General features: G+C 40.0%; 1 pseudogene and 1 gene segment (V, D, J or C); both read left to right on the forward strand.

The window, feature by feature from the left end:
- Positions 1 to 4,825: 4,825 nt before the first annotated feature.
- Positions 4,826 to 5,320, forward strand: LOC114687052 (annotated as a pseudogene).
- Positions 5,321 to 14,866: 9,546 nt separating this feature from the next.
- On the forward strand, positions 14,867 to 15,439 carry LOC114687055. The segment is given in 2 exon segments: positions 14,867 to 14,912; positions 14,994 to 15,439. Coding segments are annotated over 2 exon segments (492 nt in total).
- Positions 15,440 to 16,071: the final 632 nt, after the last annotated feature.

Raw genomic sequence — 16,071 nt, forward strand, 5'->3', positions numbered from 1 at the left:
TACTTGAGAAATGGATGATGGATGCAAGGAACTTTTGGGAGTCTTGCAAGAGTAGACAGAGACAGCTGGCAGCATGGACAATCACCTAACCTTTCTCAGCATTGTTGGTGCATTCAAATTGGCTACAGGTTTAGAGTATCTGACAGAAATTTTTCAGAATCAGGAATTCTGAATGATCACCTTACCCTGTCTTGGCAGATTCAGAAGTCACTTTTCCTTGTGTCCTACTTGTTCAGAAGGACAGCATTCATACTGTCAGCAGTTGAGGCAAGGGCAGTTCTTTGCCCAACAGGCCATTTTGTGCCAAGAAGACAAACTTCCAAATCAAAATGTCTTAGAAGCCCAACATTCTCTGAGCTACCCACTACAATCTCAAAGGTTTTGATTCAGTAAGAAGATTCTATAATTTAGAGCATTAACTTTGTGTGTTCCTGGATCAAATATTCTTTTCCCTTGAAATATGAATGCAATGTGCTGAAAATTGATGAAACCTCATATGCTGAATATGTTGTGGGAGGCATGAATCCCCTTTGCCAATTTTATGTTAGAAATTATTCAAACCTATGTTGAAGTTAAAATACAGTTTGAAATACTAGTGTCTTCAAAAAGCTCCTCTGTTCTCCTCCAACATGAAAGGAGGAATGATAAGAAGGCAAGGGAATCTTTCCATTATGGCCTCTGAATTGAACAAGACTCAACAATATACCAGGAAGGCATCTGCCAAGTGGCTGTATGACCGTGATTCAAGGAACTGTCTGTTCCATGTTGCAGAGTCATTTTAAAATGCCTAAACATCTTATACGGTAAAGCTTCCCACTGGGTACAGCCACTGTGGAAATCAGTGTAGCTGTTCCACAGGAAGCTGGGAATAGATCCACCCCAGCATCCAGCTATACCACTCTTGAGCATATACCCAAAGGACTCTGCATCCTACAAGAGACACTGGCTAAATCATGTTTCTTGCTGCTCTATTGATGACTAAAAATTGGAAACAGCCTAGATGTGCATCAATGGAAAAATGGATGAAGAAAATGTGATATTAAACTGAACGCTGTAATATATGTGGAGAGGACCTGGTACAGACCTGTGTCTGCCCTGTGCTTCCTGCTTCAGTCTTTCTGAGTTCATACGACATTTGCTCAGCTGATTTAGAGGCCTTGTTCTCCAGGGTCCTGCATCCCCCTGGCTGCTACACTCTTTCACCTGCATCGTCTGTGGGTTTCCCTGAACTCTGAGGGTTAGGGACATCCCATTTTTTAGAGATGTGTGTTCCAAGTTCTCTCTACAATGTCTGGTGTGGATCTCTATGTTTGTTACCATTTATCTTATGGGATTCCTGAGTGTGTGAATGTGTATGTCTCTGATTCTTGTGTCTTCTCTGGGGATTTTTTTCCTTTTGTTGATTTGATTTGTCCAAAATCAATGTGATGATTTCTCCTTTTGGCTTATTATGTTCTATTTTATTATTACTTCTTAGAATTCAAGACATAAAGAGATTGGATTCTGATGGCAGTGGAAGGGTGGAACTAAGAGCAGTAGAGGGAAGGGGAACTGTAATCAAGATAGACTATATGAGAAAAACATCTGTTTTAATGAAAGGGGAAAAAGAAAATGTAGTATCTTTATACAACAGAATATTACACAACTGTTAAAAATATAGCATCATGAATTTTGCAAGTAAATGGATGGAGCTACAAAAAATATCAAAGTGAAGTAACTGTAGCAAAAATAGACAAATATGTATATATTTGCTTAAGTGTGGATATTATCTGTTAAGTCTTCCATAGGCAGTCTACAATCATTGTCATCAGAGGGGATATGTGTAGATTAAGGGACTACTGGGTAATCTGTGTCTGCCAGGCTAGGGAAGGAGCAAGAGTGTGTCTCAGTGGTTACTGATGGTTATAGTGAGTATATAGATTCCAGTAGTGTGTGAAGGGTCAACTCACTGGCTCCAGAGACAATTCTAACAACACTTTCTATCTCCACTGAATATTCGACATCTGAGGACGATACTCTGTATTATTGAGCTAGCGGCACAGTGAGGGGACTTCCATGTGAGCCCAGACATAAACCACTCCACTGATTTGCTCTCTGATTTGTGTTTGCATTTGAAGATGTGAGCTCTCAGCTTCCTGCTCCTGTCATCATGTCTTTATAATCAGAAGTTTCCTTACAGACCCACCCAGCAGAAATGACCAATTACCAGGTACTAAGTCTGGGAAGGGTTTCTTCTTAAGGTCTGAATCACCATCCTCAGAAACCGAAGGTCTATACTTGGAACAGTGACAAAGACAACAGTGACAAAGAAGAGTAGATAAGAAGTACCAGGAGCAAAGGAGGAAGGGAGGGAAGGAGGGAGAATGGGGATAGATAGATAGATAGATAGATAGATAGATAGATAGATAGATGATAGATAGATAAAGAGAATGAGAGGGAGAACATAAGGCATAAGGTTGGATGACATGTGGAAAGTATTTTGGGACGTAATCAATATACCCTCTATGACTTAAAATTAATAAAATAGAGAAAAACAAAATAAAATAAAATGCAAGTCTATGAGGTGAAAAAAATTCTATTTTGTTCTTTTGGGACTGAGAGACAAACATTCAGAAAACAAATGTCTTGCCAAAGGTTTGCCAGCCCTTAGTTCATTCAGAGCCTCAAGTGATTCATGTTATCACTGGATAAGAAGCACACACCTGGTCATCAAGTGTCTTGTCTGAGAACAAGTCTCTTTCTACACACCAGCCAGGCACCAGAACCCTGAAATTCTGTGGGATGTTCTGTGTGCTGTGAGTATGTTGCTCTGATTGGTTGATAAAACACTGATTGGCCTGTAGCCAGGCAGGAAGTATAGGCAGGATAAGCAGACGAGGAGAATTCTGGGAAGTGGAAGGCTGAGTCAGGAGATACCAGCCCACCGTCCAGGGAGGAGCATGTAATAACACACAGGTAAAGCCATGGAAAACATGGCCATTTATAGATTAACAGAAATGGGCTGAGTTTAAGTGTAGGAGCTAGTCAATGGTAGGCCTGAGTTAATGGCCAAACAGTTTTAATTAATAAAATCCGCTGTGTGTTTACTTGGGTCTGAGTGGTTACAGGACCAGGTGCGATACAGGAATTGTATAAGTGACTGTGGGACCTTGGTGCTGGGTGAACACAGGAAAACTTCAACATCACTGAAATAATTCTGGGGAAACATCAACTGAAAATTCCCCTGATGTTTTTTTCTTAACCCTTTTATGCTAGCTGAAATGAAATTGATCATTTTGTTTCATGCAGTCATTCCTGGGGTTACTGAACTGATATATTTAAATGCGTTCAATTCCTAAGACATACGATGAGGCCACTCTTAACACCATGCTCATCTTTGTGTGCACATGCCTTCCTTCTGTCTGTCACACAGCTGTCAGAATTACTCCTGAGTGTTGTCCTTCCTGTCTGTCACACAGCTGTCAGAATTACTCCTGAATGTTGCCCAGCTGGTCAGCTGTGAGAAGGAAGTCACTGAGACAGCAACATCTACTGTGCGAAGGAGCCCAGAGCTCAATAGAAGCCATGCAGCAGAAGTCCATATCCACACTGTAGACCTGGGTGAGTCCTACACATCAGCTGGACTCTGGTTCAGAGCAAATCCAGACAAGATCAACCTGATGCAAGAGGAATGCAGGTCAGCCATTCACGGCCACCAGGGACAGGTGACAACAAGGGACAGCAACGGAGATTACTACATCTATCCAGAGTTTTTCCCTCTCCCTTGCCCACATAAAATCCTGTTAAATATACAATGCCCATAAGAGAAATGATTTGATCATTTAAGGATCAAAGCCAAAATGACTTCAGATCATTGTGTCACTGCATTTAGTGGCTTGAATGAGGTTTCTTTACCTGGGAATGCAACAGAAACAATAATACCACAGTCCACAAACCCTCTTAGCCATAACAAACCCAGTTTCTCTAATAGTAAAATTAATTACTCCATTGGACAATAAGGACCCAATTCTCCTTTCTATTACAGGGGGGGATATTCCAAGGTTCTTCCTCTTGTGACTTATTTTACAACAACCATGATGAAAGTACCACATTCTCAGTTGAATTAGAGAGATGAGATGACATACAACCATGGCACTATAGACCAGGCAACAGACTCCTCTCCTTCCTGAGGTAACCACAGACGGGGAACATATACTTAGTTTGTGGAAATTAAAATAATAATGGCATGATTGCCAAGGATGTTAACTAACACACCCAAACACAAGCATACAACATATATGTGAACAAAAGTTTGCTATGTGTTTTTATTATGTCTCAAAGAATAATCTCTGTGAGTATCAATGCTTATTTAATATATATTTTATCTTTTCAATAATGAGGATAAATCTTGGACTTTGTGAGTCCCACTGTGCTATGTCCTCAGTTGAGTTTTGTTATGGTAATTAATAGTTTACTTTCACTATTCATTGAACTTTATATTAATTCTGCTAAAATTATAAAATTGTATTTTTTGATTCAAAACTTCTGATGAATTTATTGTATAATATTTGGTAAGATAGAAAATAAAGTGTGAGTGTGGAACAAGAGCACAATAAAAATATATTAAAGCTGTTGAAGTTTTATTACAAATACAAAATGAATAACATTTTAATGAAATCATGCTCACTTTGATTTTTCATTTTCTCTCAGACATTTGCACCATTAACTGCTGCCTCAAAGGTTCCCACATCAGAGCATAAGATATGTAGGGCGAGATGCAAATATGGCCTTCCTCTGCTCATGAAAAGCAGCCCTGCCCTGACTCTGCAGTTCAGGTAGAGGACTCTAGCCCTGTCTTCGCATTCAGTGATCAGCACTGAAAACAGAACTTTCAACATGGGGTTGGGGCTGCACTGGGTTTTCTTTGCTGTTCTTTTAAAAGGTAGATAAAAAGGGATACTGAGTGTGTGAGTAGACATGAGTGAGACAGACAGTGGACATGTGTGACAGTTTCTTGATCAGGATCCTCTCTGTTTGCAGGTGTCCATTGTGAGGTGCAGCTGGTTCAGTCTGGTGGAGGATTGGTGCAGCCTGAGGGGTCATTGAAACTCTCCTGTGCAGCCTCTGGATTCACCTTCAGTGACTATGCCTTGTTCTGGTTCCGCCAGGCTCCAGGGAAGGGACTTGAATGGGTTGGTAGCATAGACATTAAAAGTTACAATTATGCGACCTACTATGCCGATTCAGTAAAAGACAGATTCACCATCTCCAGAGATGATTCCAAAGCATGGCCTACCTGCAAATGAACAATCTTAAAACTGAGGACACAGCCACATATTAGTGTTCAACTGACACAATGTGATGTCTTTACTATGAGCCCAGACAAAAACTTTCTTTCCAAGTACCCATGACCAGGAGGGGGCGCTCAGAACACATAAAGCCCAGATGTAGACATACTTGATATTTTTCTGTGTTATCTGGACACCCTCTCCATCTGATGTTCTTCTGATGATACGCTTTACAATTATAGACTATAGAAATTGATCATGTCTCTAAAAATAAAAAGTTCTGTTTTATTTTACTTTCTTAAAACAAATATGTCTCCTTGTCTCACCTGAACAACACGCAGAAAGAAAACATCTATTAGGGAAAGAGTGATTCTCTGGGGTCACCATGATCCGCTGCTGGGGAAGCTCAGGAAACTGGGATAGACTTTTCCCTCATACTGAGGTTTGGTCAGACCCTCCACTGAAGCAGTGTTAGAAATTCAGAGGGAACCAAGTGGTAGGTGCCAGGCTCAGTCACAGTTAAGCAGTCTGAGTTGTCCAATCTACTCTCCTCTTCTTGAGGACTGCACATATAAGGCTTAGAAGACAGAGAATTGAAATTTTAGTCAAATTCTTTCCATTACTGCATTTCATCATTGTATCTTCTGTTTCTCTGTTCATTTAGATAATTCCATTTCTGTCCACTGTGCACTAAACTCAGATCCCAGCCCCTTATCTGGAGCTAAGGGATGTCTCACTGTGTGGTCTGGCCAGTGTCTTTCCTGTGTGCGTATACTGTGGATTCTCAGCTTCTGATCTGCTCCTTTGAGTTTATAAACTCATTGTACTACATTGAGAAGTTTCTTGGTCAATCTTTCTCCAAGACTCAATGAGTGAGCAGTTTTAAATTGATGACAAAGACTCGAATGTTCCCATGTTGGAGATAATGTGAGCATATGCTTCTACCAATACTGGGTCAATATTTTGGAGAAAAAGTTTGTGATCACATGGAAATTCTGATAGTCACTTGCAAATGAAAGATTATTTATTTCAAAGGCAGTCTCACCGGAGAAACAGAACACTCTCAAGGATGGCCCCATGGCCAGCAATAGATGACCAACACAAAATCAACTCATGGGCATCTTCAGAGATTCTTTGTCTTGTATTATAAAATCTGTGCACTGTTTGGTTTGTTTGTTTTTCATACAGGTTTTTTGTGTGTAGATTATGGCTTTAAATTTTGCATTTTCATGAGATTCCTGAGTGTGTGAATGTGTGTGTCTCTGCACCTGTATGTTTTTCTTTAGTTCTTTTTTTTTTGGTTTGTTTGTTTTGCCCTATTCCAATTTGTTTCCTTATTATTTATCTTGTGTTCTTTAATCATTAATCCTTACACAACATTTTTTGGTAATGAGAGACAGAAAGTGTGTGGCTCTGGATTTGAGGGGAGGTGGGGAGGAACTAGGAGAAGTAGGGGAAGGGGAACCTATAATCATAATATATTGTACAAAACAATGTATTTCAATAAGACAACAAAATGTAAACAGATATAAACTTTTAAAAAATGAAATAGAATTATTATAGTGAAGATGATTTCCTCTGTTATTTTCATTTCACAGAATTTATTTAAAGTTCCACTTCATGTTCATGGCAGAACTGAGAAGAAAGTTTTGAATTTTACCTTTAATCGTTGATTCCATATTTGCAGCCTTGCCACTCCTAATACCCTGTCTGCAGTACAATCCTGTCACAGATCACAGATCTGCACCAACACAGCATCACCTTCCATAGCCCATGGGCTCCAAGGGGTTCAGCCTGTTCCTGTAGAGCACTTGGCCTGGATAAATTTCAGAATCCTAACCAGGATGGAATTTGGCACTAGGTAATCTCCATAGATTAACATCAGTGAGATATCTCTTTACTGAACAATGATTACTCACGTTCCTTTAGAAGATAGTCCCTCGAACAACAAATATGATGTTGTGGGACTAATATGGATGGCATCTTAATAGGAATGCCTTATAATGTGTGTTAATATGTTACAACATTTGCTGAATTAAAAATGCTATTTAAAATATCCCATATAAGCCCAAGATAAATGATGTCAGAAGACTTCATAAATCATCAGGAGAAACTGGGTTCTGTCCATTCCCACTTGTAATTACAGGGCTCCCAACATGTAAGTACACTGTTATTCTCCAGGGGAAATTGTAGTCTCAGCACATGGATGATCACAGCAGTCTGCTCATGTAGGCTTAAAGTCTCTGGGGAAGGTAGTGGTGTGGTTAGAAGATATGACTGTTGTGTCAATTCATGAGTCTGGTGACAGGTTCTCAGTATCACTGTCTGTCACTCATAGTTCACTCAATATCTGTTAAAAAACAACAACTAAACATTGACATGTCCAAATATAAACCTGTTCTGTTTGTGCTTTCTTCATGAGAATATATGCTGATTTTTTTAACCAAAGCAGATTGTCATTTAAAGTATCATAAGTGATTCTGCCATTGTCACAATGATTAGACCCTGAGGAATTGCTAGGGAACCTAGAGACCTTGTCACTGTTGGTGACTGACAGGGGCCAATTCTCCTTGTCTCTAGGTTCTACTTCAGATGTCAACACTTGGCCTGGTGAAGCCCTCAGAGATCTGGTCCTTACCTGCCCTACCCCTGGTTACTCCATCACACTCTGATACATACTGGTGTTGGGGTTGCCCCAGAAGAGTCTGTACTACTGGGAGAAAGAGGTTATTATGAAGTCACAGAAAACAACTCATTCTTCTTCAGCTTCATCTCCACCTCCAGAAACACATCTAAGGAAGTGTTGTTCTCAAGGCTGACATCTGTGTTAATAGAGAGACAGCCCTTATTACTGTGATGAACACATTGAGGAACATCAGTGTCAGGCACATAATACTCCCTGCAGTGTGCTCAGGAAGAGCACTGGAGCTCATCTCCAGCAGGGGGCGCACAGCACACGGAATTCAGGGTCAGTCCAGGAGCAGGTGCAGAGGGTGGCTAAGGCTTCGCTTCCTTTGGGATTTTGAGCTTCCCCCAAATATAACTGTTTCACTTTAAAAACACAAAAATAAACGACATTGAGTATTGTTCTTTCCTGGTCTGTGAAGAATTGTGTTGGGATTTTGATGGGGATTGCATTGAATGTGTAGATTGCTTTTGGTAAGATTGTCATTTTTGCTATGTTAATCCTTCCTATCATGAGCATGGGAGATCTTTCCATTTTCTGACATCTTCTTCAATTTCTTTCTTAGGAGATTTAAGTTCTCATCATTACAGGTCTTTCACTTGCTTATTTAGAGTTACCCTGAGGTATTTTATATTATTTGTGGCTGTTGTAAAGGGTGATGTTTCTCTGATTTTTTTCTCAGCTCGTTTATCATTTGTATATAGGAGGGTTAATGATTTTTTTGAGTTAATATTGTATCCTGCCACATTACTGAAGATGTTTATTTGGAAAACCAAAAAAACCAGGATAGCTAAAAGAATCTTGTACAACAAATCCACCTCTGGAGGCATCACTGCCCCTGACATCAAGCTCTACTCTGGAGCTCCAGTAATAAAAACAGCTTGGTATTGGCATAAAAACCAACATATTGACCAATGGAATCGAATTGAAGACCCTGACATTAATCTACACACCTACGAATACCTGATTTTTGATGAAAAAGCCAAAATTGTACAATGGAAAAAAGAAAGCATCTTCAACAAATGGTGCTGGCAAAACTGGACATCAACATGTAGAAGATTGCACTCTCCCTTTTTCATTTCCAGATTTGATTTTTTGTAAAAAAAAATCAGATGTACATTGGTATGTGGATTAATGTCAGGATCATCAATAGGATTCCTTTGGTCCACATGTTGATTTTTATTCAAATACCAAGCTTTTTTTAAATTAAAATTTTTTTTACAGTTTTTTTATTTTATTTTATTTTACAATGTAGTTTAATTCTACATATCAACCATGGATTCCCTTGTTCTCCCCTTCCTGCCCCCCTCCTCTTCCTCCTTCCCTTCCCCCCAGGCCACCCCCCATTCCTATCTCCTCCAGGGCAAAGACTTCCCCGAGGATTGAGATCAACCTGGTAGACTCAGTCCAGGCAGGTCCAGTCCCCTCCTCCCAGGCTGAGCCAAGATTCAATGCATAAGCCCCAGGTTTCAAACAGCCAACTCATGCAATGAGCACAGGACCTGGTCCCACTGCCTAGTTGCCTCCCAAACAGATCAAGCCAATCAAATGTCTCACCTATTCAGAGGGCCTGATCCACTTGGGGGCCCCTCAGCCACTGGTTCATAGTTCATCTGTTTCCATTCATTTGGCTATTTGCCCCTGTGCTTTATCCAACCTTGGTTTAAACAATTCTTGCTCATATATACCCTCCTCTTTCTCACCAATTGGACTCCTAGAGCTCCACCCAGGGCCTGGCCGTGGATCTCTGCATCCAGATCCCTCAGTCGTTGGATGGGGTTTCTAGCACGACAATTAGGGTGTTTGGCCATCCCATCACCAGAGTAAGTCAGTTCAGGCTGTCTCTCAACCATTGCCAGCTGTCTATTGTGAGGTCATCTTTGTGGATTTCTGTGGTACTCACTAGCACTTTGCTTCTTCCTATTATCATGTGGTCTTCATTTACCATGGTCTCATATTCCTTGTTCTCCCTCTCTGTTCTTGATCCAGCTGGGATCTCCTGCTCCCCCAAGCTCTCTTTCGCTCGACCCTTGCCCTTCATTACCCCCACTCATGTCCAGGCTGTTTATGTAGATCTCATCCATTTCTCTGTCATTGGGCAATCCCCATGTCTTTCTTGGGGTCCTGTTTTCCAGGTAGACTCCCTGTTGTTGGGAGTAGCAGTCCAGTCATCCTTGTTCCACAACTATATCATCCTATGAGTGAGTACATACTATGCTTGTCTTTCTGAGTCTGGGTTACCTCACTCATGATGATTTTTTCTAGATCCATCCATTTGCCTCCAAACCTCATGATGCCAATGTTTTTCTCTGCTGAGTAGCATTCCATTGTGTATATGTACCAGGTTTTAATTAGCCATTCTTCAGTTGAAGGGCATCTAGTTTGTTTCCAGGTTCTGGCTATTACAAACAATGCTGATATGAACATGGCTGAGCAAGTGTCCTTGTGGTATGATTGAGCATTCCTTGGGTATATGCCCAAGAGTGTACAGCTGGATCTTGGGGGAGACTGATTCCCAATTTTCTAAAAAAGCACCATATTGATTTCCAAAGCGGTTGTACAAGCTTGCATTCCCACCAGCAGTGGAGGAGAGTTCCCCTAGCTCCACATCCTCTCCAGCATAAAGTGTCTTCAGTGTTTTTGCTCTTAGCCATTCTGACAGGTATAAGGTGGTATCTAAAAGTTTTTTTGATTTGCATTTCCCTGATAATTAGGGATGTTAAGTAATTCCTTAAGTGTCTTTCATTCACTTGAGTTTCCTCTGTTGAGAATTCTCTGTTTAGTTCTATAGCCCATATCTTAATTGGACTGTTGGGCATTTTGATGTCTAATTTCTTGAGTTCCTTATATATTCTGGATATTAGTCCTCATTTAGATGTGGAGTTGGTGAAGACTTTTTCCCAATCTGTAGGCTGTTGCTTTGCCTTGTTCACGATATCTTTTGCTCTATAAAAACTTCTCAGTTTCAAGAGGTCTCATTGATTGATTGTTTGTCTCAGTGTCTGAGCTACTGGTATTATATTTAGGAAGTGATCTCCTATGCCAATGCATTCAAGACTACTTCCTACTTTCTTTTCTAGTAGGTTCAGAGTAACTGGATTTATGTTGAGGTCTTTGATCAACTTGGACTTAAGTTTTGTGCATGGTGACAGATATAGATCTATTTGCAGTCTTCTACATTTTGACATCCAGTTATGCCAGCACCATTTGTTGAAGATGCTTTCTTTTTTCCATTGTACACTTTTGGCTTCTTTGTCAAAAATTGTATGTTCATAGGTGTGTGTTAATGTCAGGGTCTTCAATTCGATTCCATTGGTCCACATGTCGGTTTTTTATGCCAATACCAAGCTGTTTTTATTACTGTAGCTCTATAATAGAACTTGAGGTCAGGGATCGTGACGCCTCCAGAGGTTGTTTTATTGTACAGGATTCTTTTGGCTATCCTGGGTTTTTTGTTTTTCCATATGAAGTTGAACATTATTCTTTTCAGGTCTGTGAAGAATTGTGTTGGTGTTTTGATGGGGATTGTATTGTATCTGTAGATTGCTTTTGGTAAGATTGCTATTTTTACTATGTTAATCCTGCCTATCCATGAGCATGGGAGATCTTTCCATTTTCTGACATCTTCAATTTCTATTTTCAGGCACTTAAGTTTCTTGTCATATAGGTCCTTCACTTGCTTGGTTAGTGTTACCCCAAGGTATTTTATATCATTTGTGGCTATTGTAAAGGGTGATGTATCTCTGATTTCCTTCTCAGCCTGTTTTTCAATTGTATATAGGAGGCCTACTGATTTTTTTGTCTTGTATCCTGCTATGTTGCTGAAGGTGTTTATAAGCTGTATCAGTTCCTTGGTTGAATCTTTGGCATCACTCAAGTATATTACCATATCATCTGTAAATAGGGAAAGCTTGACTTCATCCTTTCCAATTTGTACCCCCTTAATCTCCTTGTGTTGTCTTATTGCTCTGGCTAGAACCTCAATTACTATATTGAATAAGTATGGAGAGAGTTGACAGCCTCGCCTCCTTCCTGATAGTGGAATCGCTTTGAGTTATTCTCCATTTAATTTGCTGTTGGCTGTTGGCTTGCTGTATATTGCCTTTATTATGTTTATGGATGTTCCCTGTATTCTTGATCCTTCCAAGACCTTTATAATGAATGGCTGTTGGATATTGTCAAATGCCTTTTCTGCATCTAGTGAGATGATCATGTGGTTTTTTCTTTGAGTTTGTTTATATGGTGTATTACATTGATGGACTTTCATATGTTGAACCACCCTTGCATCCCTGGGATAAAGCCTACTTGTTCATAGTGGATAATTGTTTTGATCTGTTCTTGGAGTCTGTTTGCCAGTATTTTATTGAGTATTTTTGCATCAATTTTCATGTGGGAGATCGGTCTGTAGTACTCTTTCTTTGTTGTACCCTTATTTGGTTTAGGAATCAGGGTAATTGTAGCCTCATAGAAGGAGTTTGCTAATGTTCCTTCTGTTTCTATTGTGTGGAACATTTTAGAGAGTATTGGTATTAACTCTTCTTTGAAGATCTGGTAGAATTCTGCACTGAAACTATCTGGTTCTGTTTTTTTTTTTTTTGGCTGGGAGACTTTTAATGACTGTTTCTATTTCCTTAAGGGTTATTGTACTATTTAAGTAGTTTGTCTGGTCTTGATTTAACTTATGTATGTGGTACCTATCCCAAAAATTATACATTTCTTTTGGATTTTCCAGTTTTGTGGAGTAGAGGGTTTTGAAGTATGACCTGATGATTCTCTGGATTTCCTAAATGTCTGTTGTTATGTCCCCCTTTTCATTTCTGATTTTGTTAATTTGAATGCTCTCTCTGTGTCTTTTGGTTAGTTTGGATAAGGGCTTGTCTATCTTGTTGATTTTCTCAAAGAACCAACTGTTTGTTTCATTAATTTTTTTGTATTGTTCTCTGTGTTTATATTTTATTGAGTTCACCTCTCCCTTTGATAATTTCCTGGCGTCTATTCTTCCTGGAAGACTTTGCTTCTTCTTGTTCTAGAGCTTTCAGTTGTGCTGTTATGTCACTAGTGTGAGATTTCTCCAACTTCTTTATGTGGGCATTTAGTGCTATGAATTTCCCTCTTAGCACTGCTTTCATAGTGTCCCATAAGTTTGGGTATGTGGTGTCTTCATTTTCATTGATCTCTAGGAAGTCTTTAATTTCTTTCTTTATTTCTTCCTTAACTCATTGGTGATAGAGTTGAGCATATTCAGTTTCCATGAGATTGTAGGTTTTTTGTAGTTTTTGTTATTGTTGAAATCTTACTTTTAACCATGGTGGTCTGATAGAACACAGGAGGTTATTCCAATTGTTTTGTATCTTTTGAGATTTGCTTTGTGACCAAGTATGTGGTTTTAGAGAAGTTTCCATGGGGTGCTGAGAAGAAGGTATATTTTTTTAGGATGGAATGTTCTGTAGATATTGATTAAGTCCATTTGAGTCATTACATCAGTTAAGTCCTTTATTTCTCTGTTAAGTTTCAATTTGGGAGATCTGTCCAGTGGTGAAAGTGGGTTGTTGAGATCTTCCACTATTAATGTGTGGGGTTTTATATGTGCTTTAAGCTTTAGTAATGTTTCTTTTACATATGTGGGTGCCCTTGTGTTTCTGGCATAAATGTTCAGAAATGAAACTTCATCTTGGTGGATCTTTCCTGTGATGAGGATGTAATGCCCTTCTTGATCTCTTTTGATTGATTTTAGTTTTAAGTCTATTTTGCTGGAGATCAGGATGGCTACATGTTTATATAAACATGTCTTCTTGATGAAATAATCTGTTGACAAACATATAGTTTATTTCCATAATTTAGTTATTGTGGTGTTGCTACAATAATCATTGTTGTGCAAATACTTCTGAAGTTTATTTATTTATTTATTTATTTATTTATTTATTTATTTATTTATTTATTTTTGGTTTTTCGAGACAGGGTTTCTCTGTGTAGCTTTGTGCCTTTCCTGGAACTCGCTTTGGAGACCAGGCTGGCCTTGAACTCACAGAGATCTGCCTGGCTTTGCCTCCCGAGTGCTATAATAATATGTAGAATGATTTGAGTATAAGCTTGAGAGCTATATAACTGAGACATATAACAGTTCTATTTCTTATTTTTTGAAGAAACCTCCCGAATGATCTCTAAAGTAACTATGCTACTTTACATTTCCATCAACCATGGATAAGAATTAGCCTTCTCCCATATCCTACCTGTATTTGGTTTCTTGTTTATGGTTATTCTTACTGGGGTAAAATCCAAACTTAAACTTGTTTTAATTTGCATTTCCTTGGTAGATAAGGACGTTGGTTGGAGGACACAGAGAAATCAACCTTGAAATTAACAGGAAATTCTCCCTTCTGGCTAGAATACCTAGCAGATGGCACATACTCTTACCCTGTAAAAGAAGTCTAGAAACTCTGTACCTTTTTTTGTGAAAAAAAATGTACTAAGAGGACACATTTAGAAACTCATTTTTAGCCCCAGTCACAGTGCATCATGCATGTGGCAGAAACATCAACACTTTGAGCTCTTTGTGTGTGTGCTTCATGCAAAAATGCAGGGTAACAAACCCTGGATGAGTGACAGAGTCAGAACCCTTCATGTTAGAGCGAGGGTCTCTGCTCTCAACTTTGCTGCATTGCATTTGACTCACTGGAAGTGTTGTGTACTGAGGACCCTGGTCTCATGTGTTACCTACTCTCTATGGGGAGCAGACATGAACTCCCCAGAACACTCCTGTGTACCCCATCATGGCCTGGTTCTTCTTGAGTCCTAAATCTTAAATCCACCATCAGAGTCAGCACCTGGAGAGGGAATGCAAATCTCTGCTGGCTCCACCCAACCCTGGGTTGAAAAGTCAAGGCTGGGCCTGGGTACTCACTGGTGTGCAGCCATGGCCAAGCTTGCTTCCTCCTTCCTGCTGCTGATTGTCCCTTCATGTGAGTGCCAAGGCTCTAAGGGATGAACTTCCATATGCTCACCCTGTTCCAACCTTACCCTCTGCTTTCTATTCCCCACAGATGTCCTGTCCCAGGTTACCCTGAGGGAGTCTGGCCCTGGGCTGTTGCAGCCCTCCCAGACTCTCAGTCTGACCTGCTCTTTCTCTGGGTTTTCACTGAGCACTTCTGATATGGGTGTGAGCTGGATCCGCCAGCCCTCAGGGAAGGGTCTGGAGTGGCTATCACATATTTGGTGGGATGATGATAAGTACTACAACCCATCCCTGAAGAGCAGGCTCACAATCTCCAAGGACACCTCCAAAAACCAGGTATTCCTCAAGATCACCAGTGTGGACACTGCAGACACTGCCACATACTACTGTGCTCGCCAGCACAGAGACACAGCCTCGGTTGTCAGCTGTACAATATTTCAGACTGGTTCTCAGCTCCATTTCTTCCTAATACAGGACAGGGTGGTGGTGAGTGGGGCACACTTTTTCCTGCTAGCCTCTCGGGTTTCCTCTTGACTTTGAGCTTCAGAGCCCTGGTTTCCTGCTAGGTCCCTTTTCAGATGTTCAGAAATGAGTGTCTGTCTGTGTTTGGCTTTATAAAGATGAAGGGTGTCTGGTGCCTAAGCCTGGTGGTTCAGAGCTGTGGTTCTACCCAGTCTTTAGTGTCAAATCTCCACAGCAGTTGATTCCAATTTATTGTAATGTTCACCTCTAGTTAACAAGTGGATTGTTGAAGTTGGCACCCATGAATCAGCACACTAATTGAGTCTTTGGACATAGGAGTCCCATGGTCCCATTACCCCCCAAATATCTCAGGATATTGCCAAGGCTATTGGTTGGTCTCCACAAACTGATGATAAGGCCATATTACTGAAGATAACACTTAGATTTAGTGAATGCAGAGAAGTAGAACTTGTGTCTAACTAGAAGCTTATTTCTATTGACTAATATGCAGAATACTAGAAAGTACTTTGCATGCTATTAGGGAAGAAAGGTAATAAACAATCTAGCTACAAATGCTGTGACTTACAATGGTAACCTGCCTTTAAGAGATGCTGTTGCAATAGTGATACAAACATTGTTGATGTCATCAAGCATTCTGTGATTTAATTTAAAGCCCACTCCCTGAGATGAAACCCATCGCCAAC

The sequence above is a fragment of the Peromyscus leucopus genome, chromosome 14 (assembly GCF_004664715.2).
Source record: "Peromyscus leucopus breed LL Stock chromosome 14, UCI_PerLeu_2.1, whole genome shotgun sequence".
NCBI classification, from domain to species: domain Eukaryota; kingdom Metazoa; phylum Chordata; class Mammalia; order Rodentia; family Cricetidae; genus Peromyscus; species Peromyscus leucopus.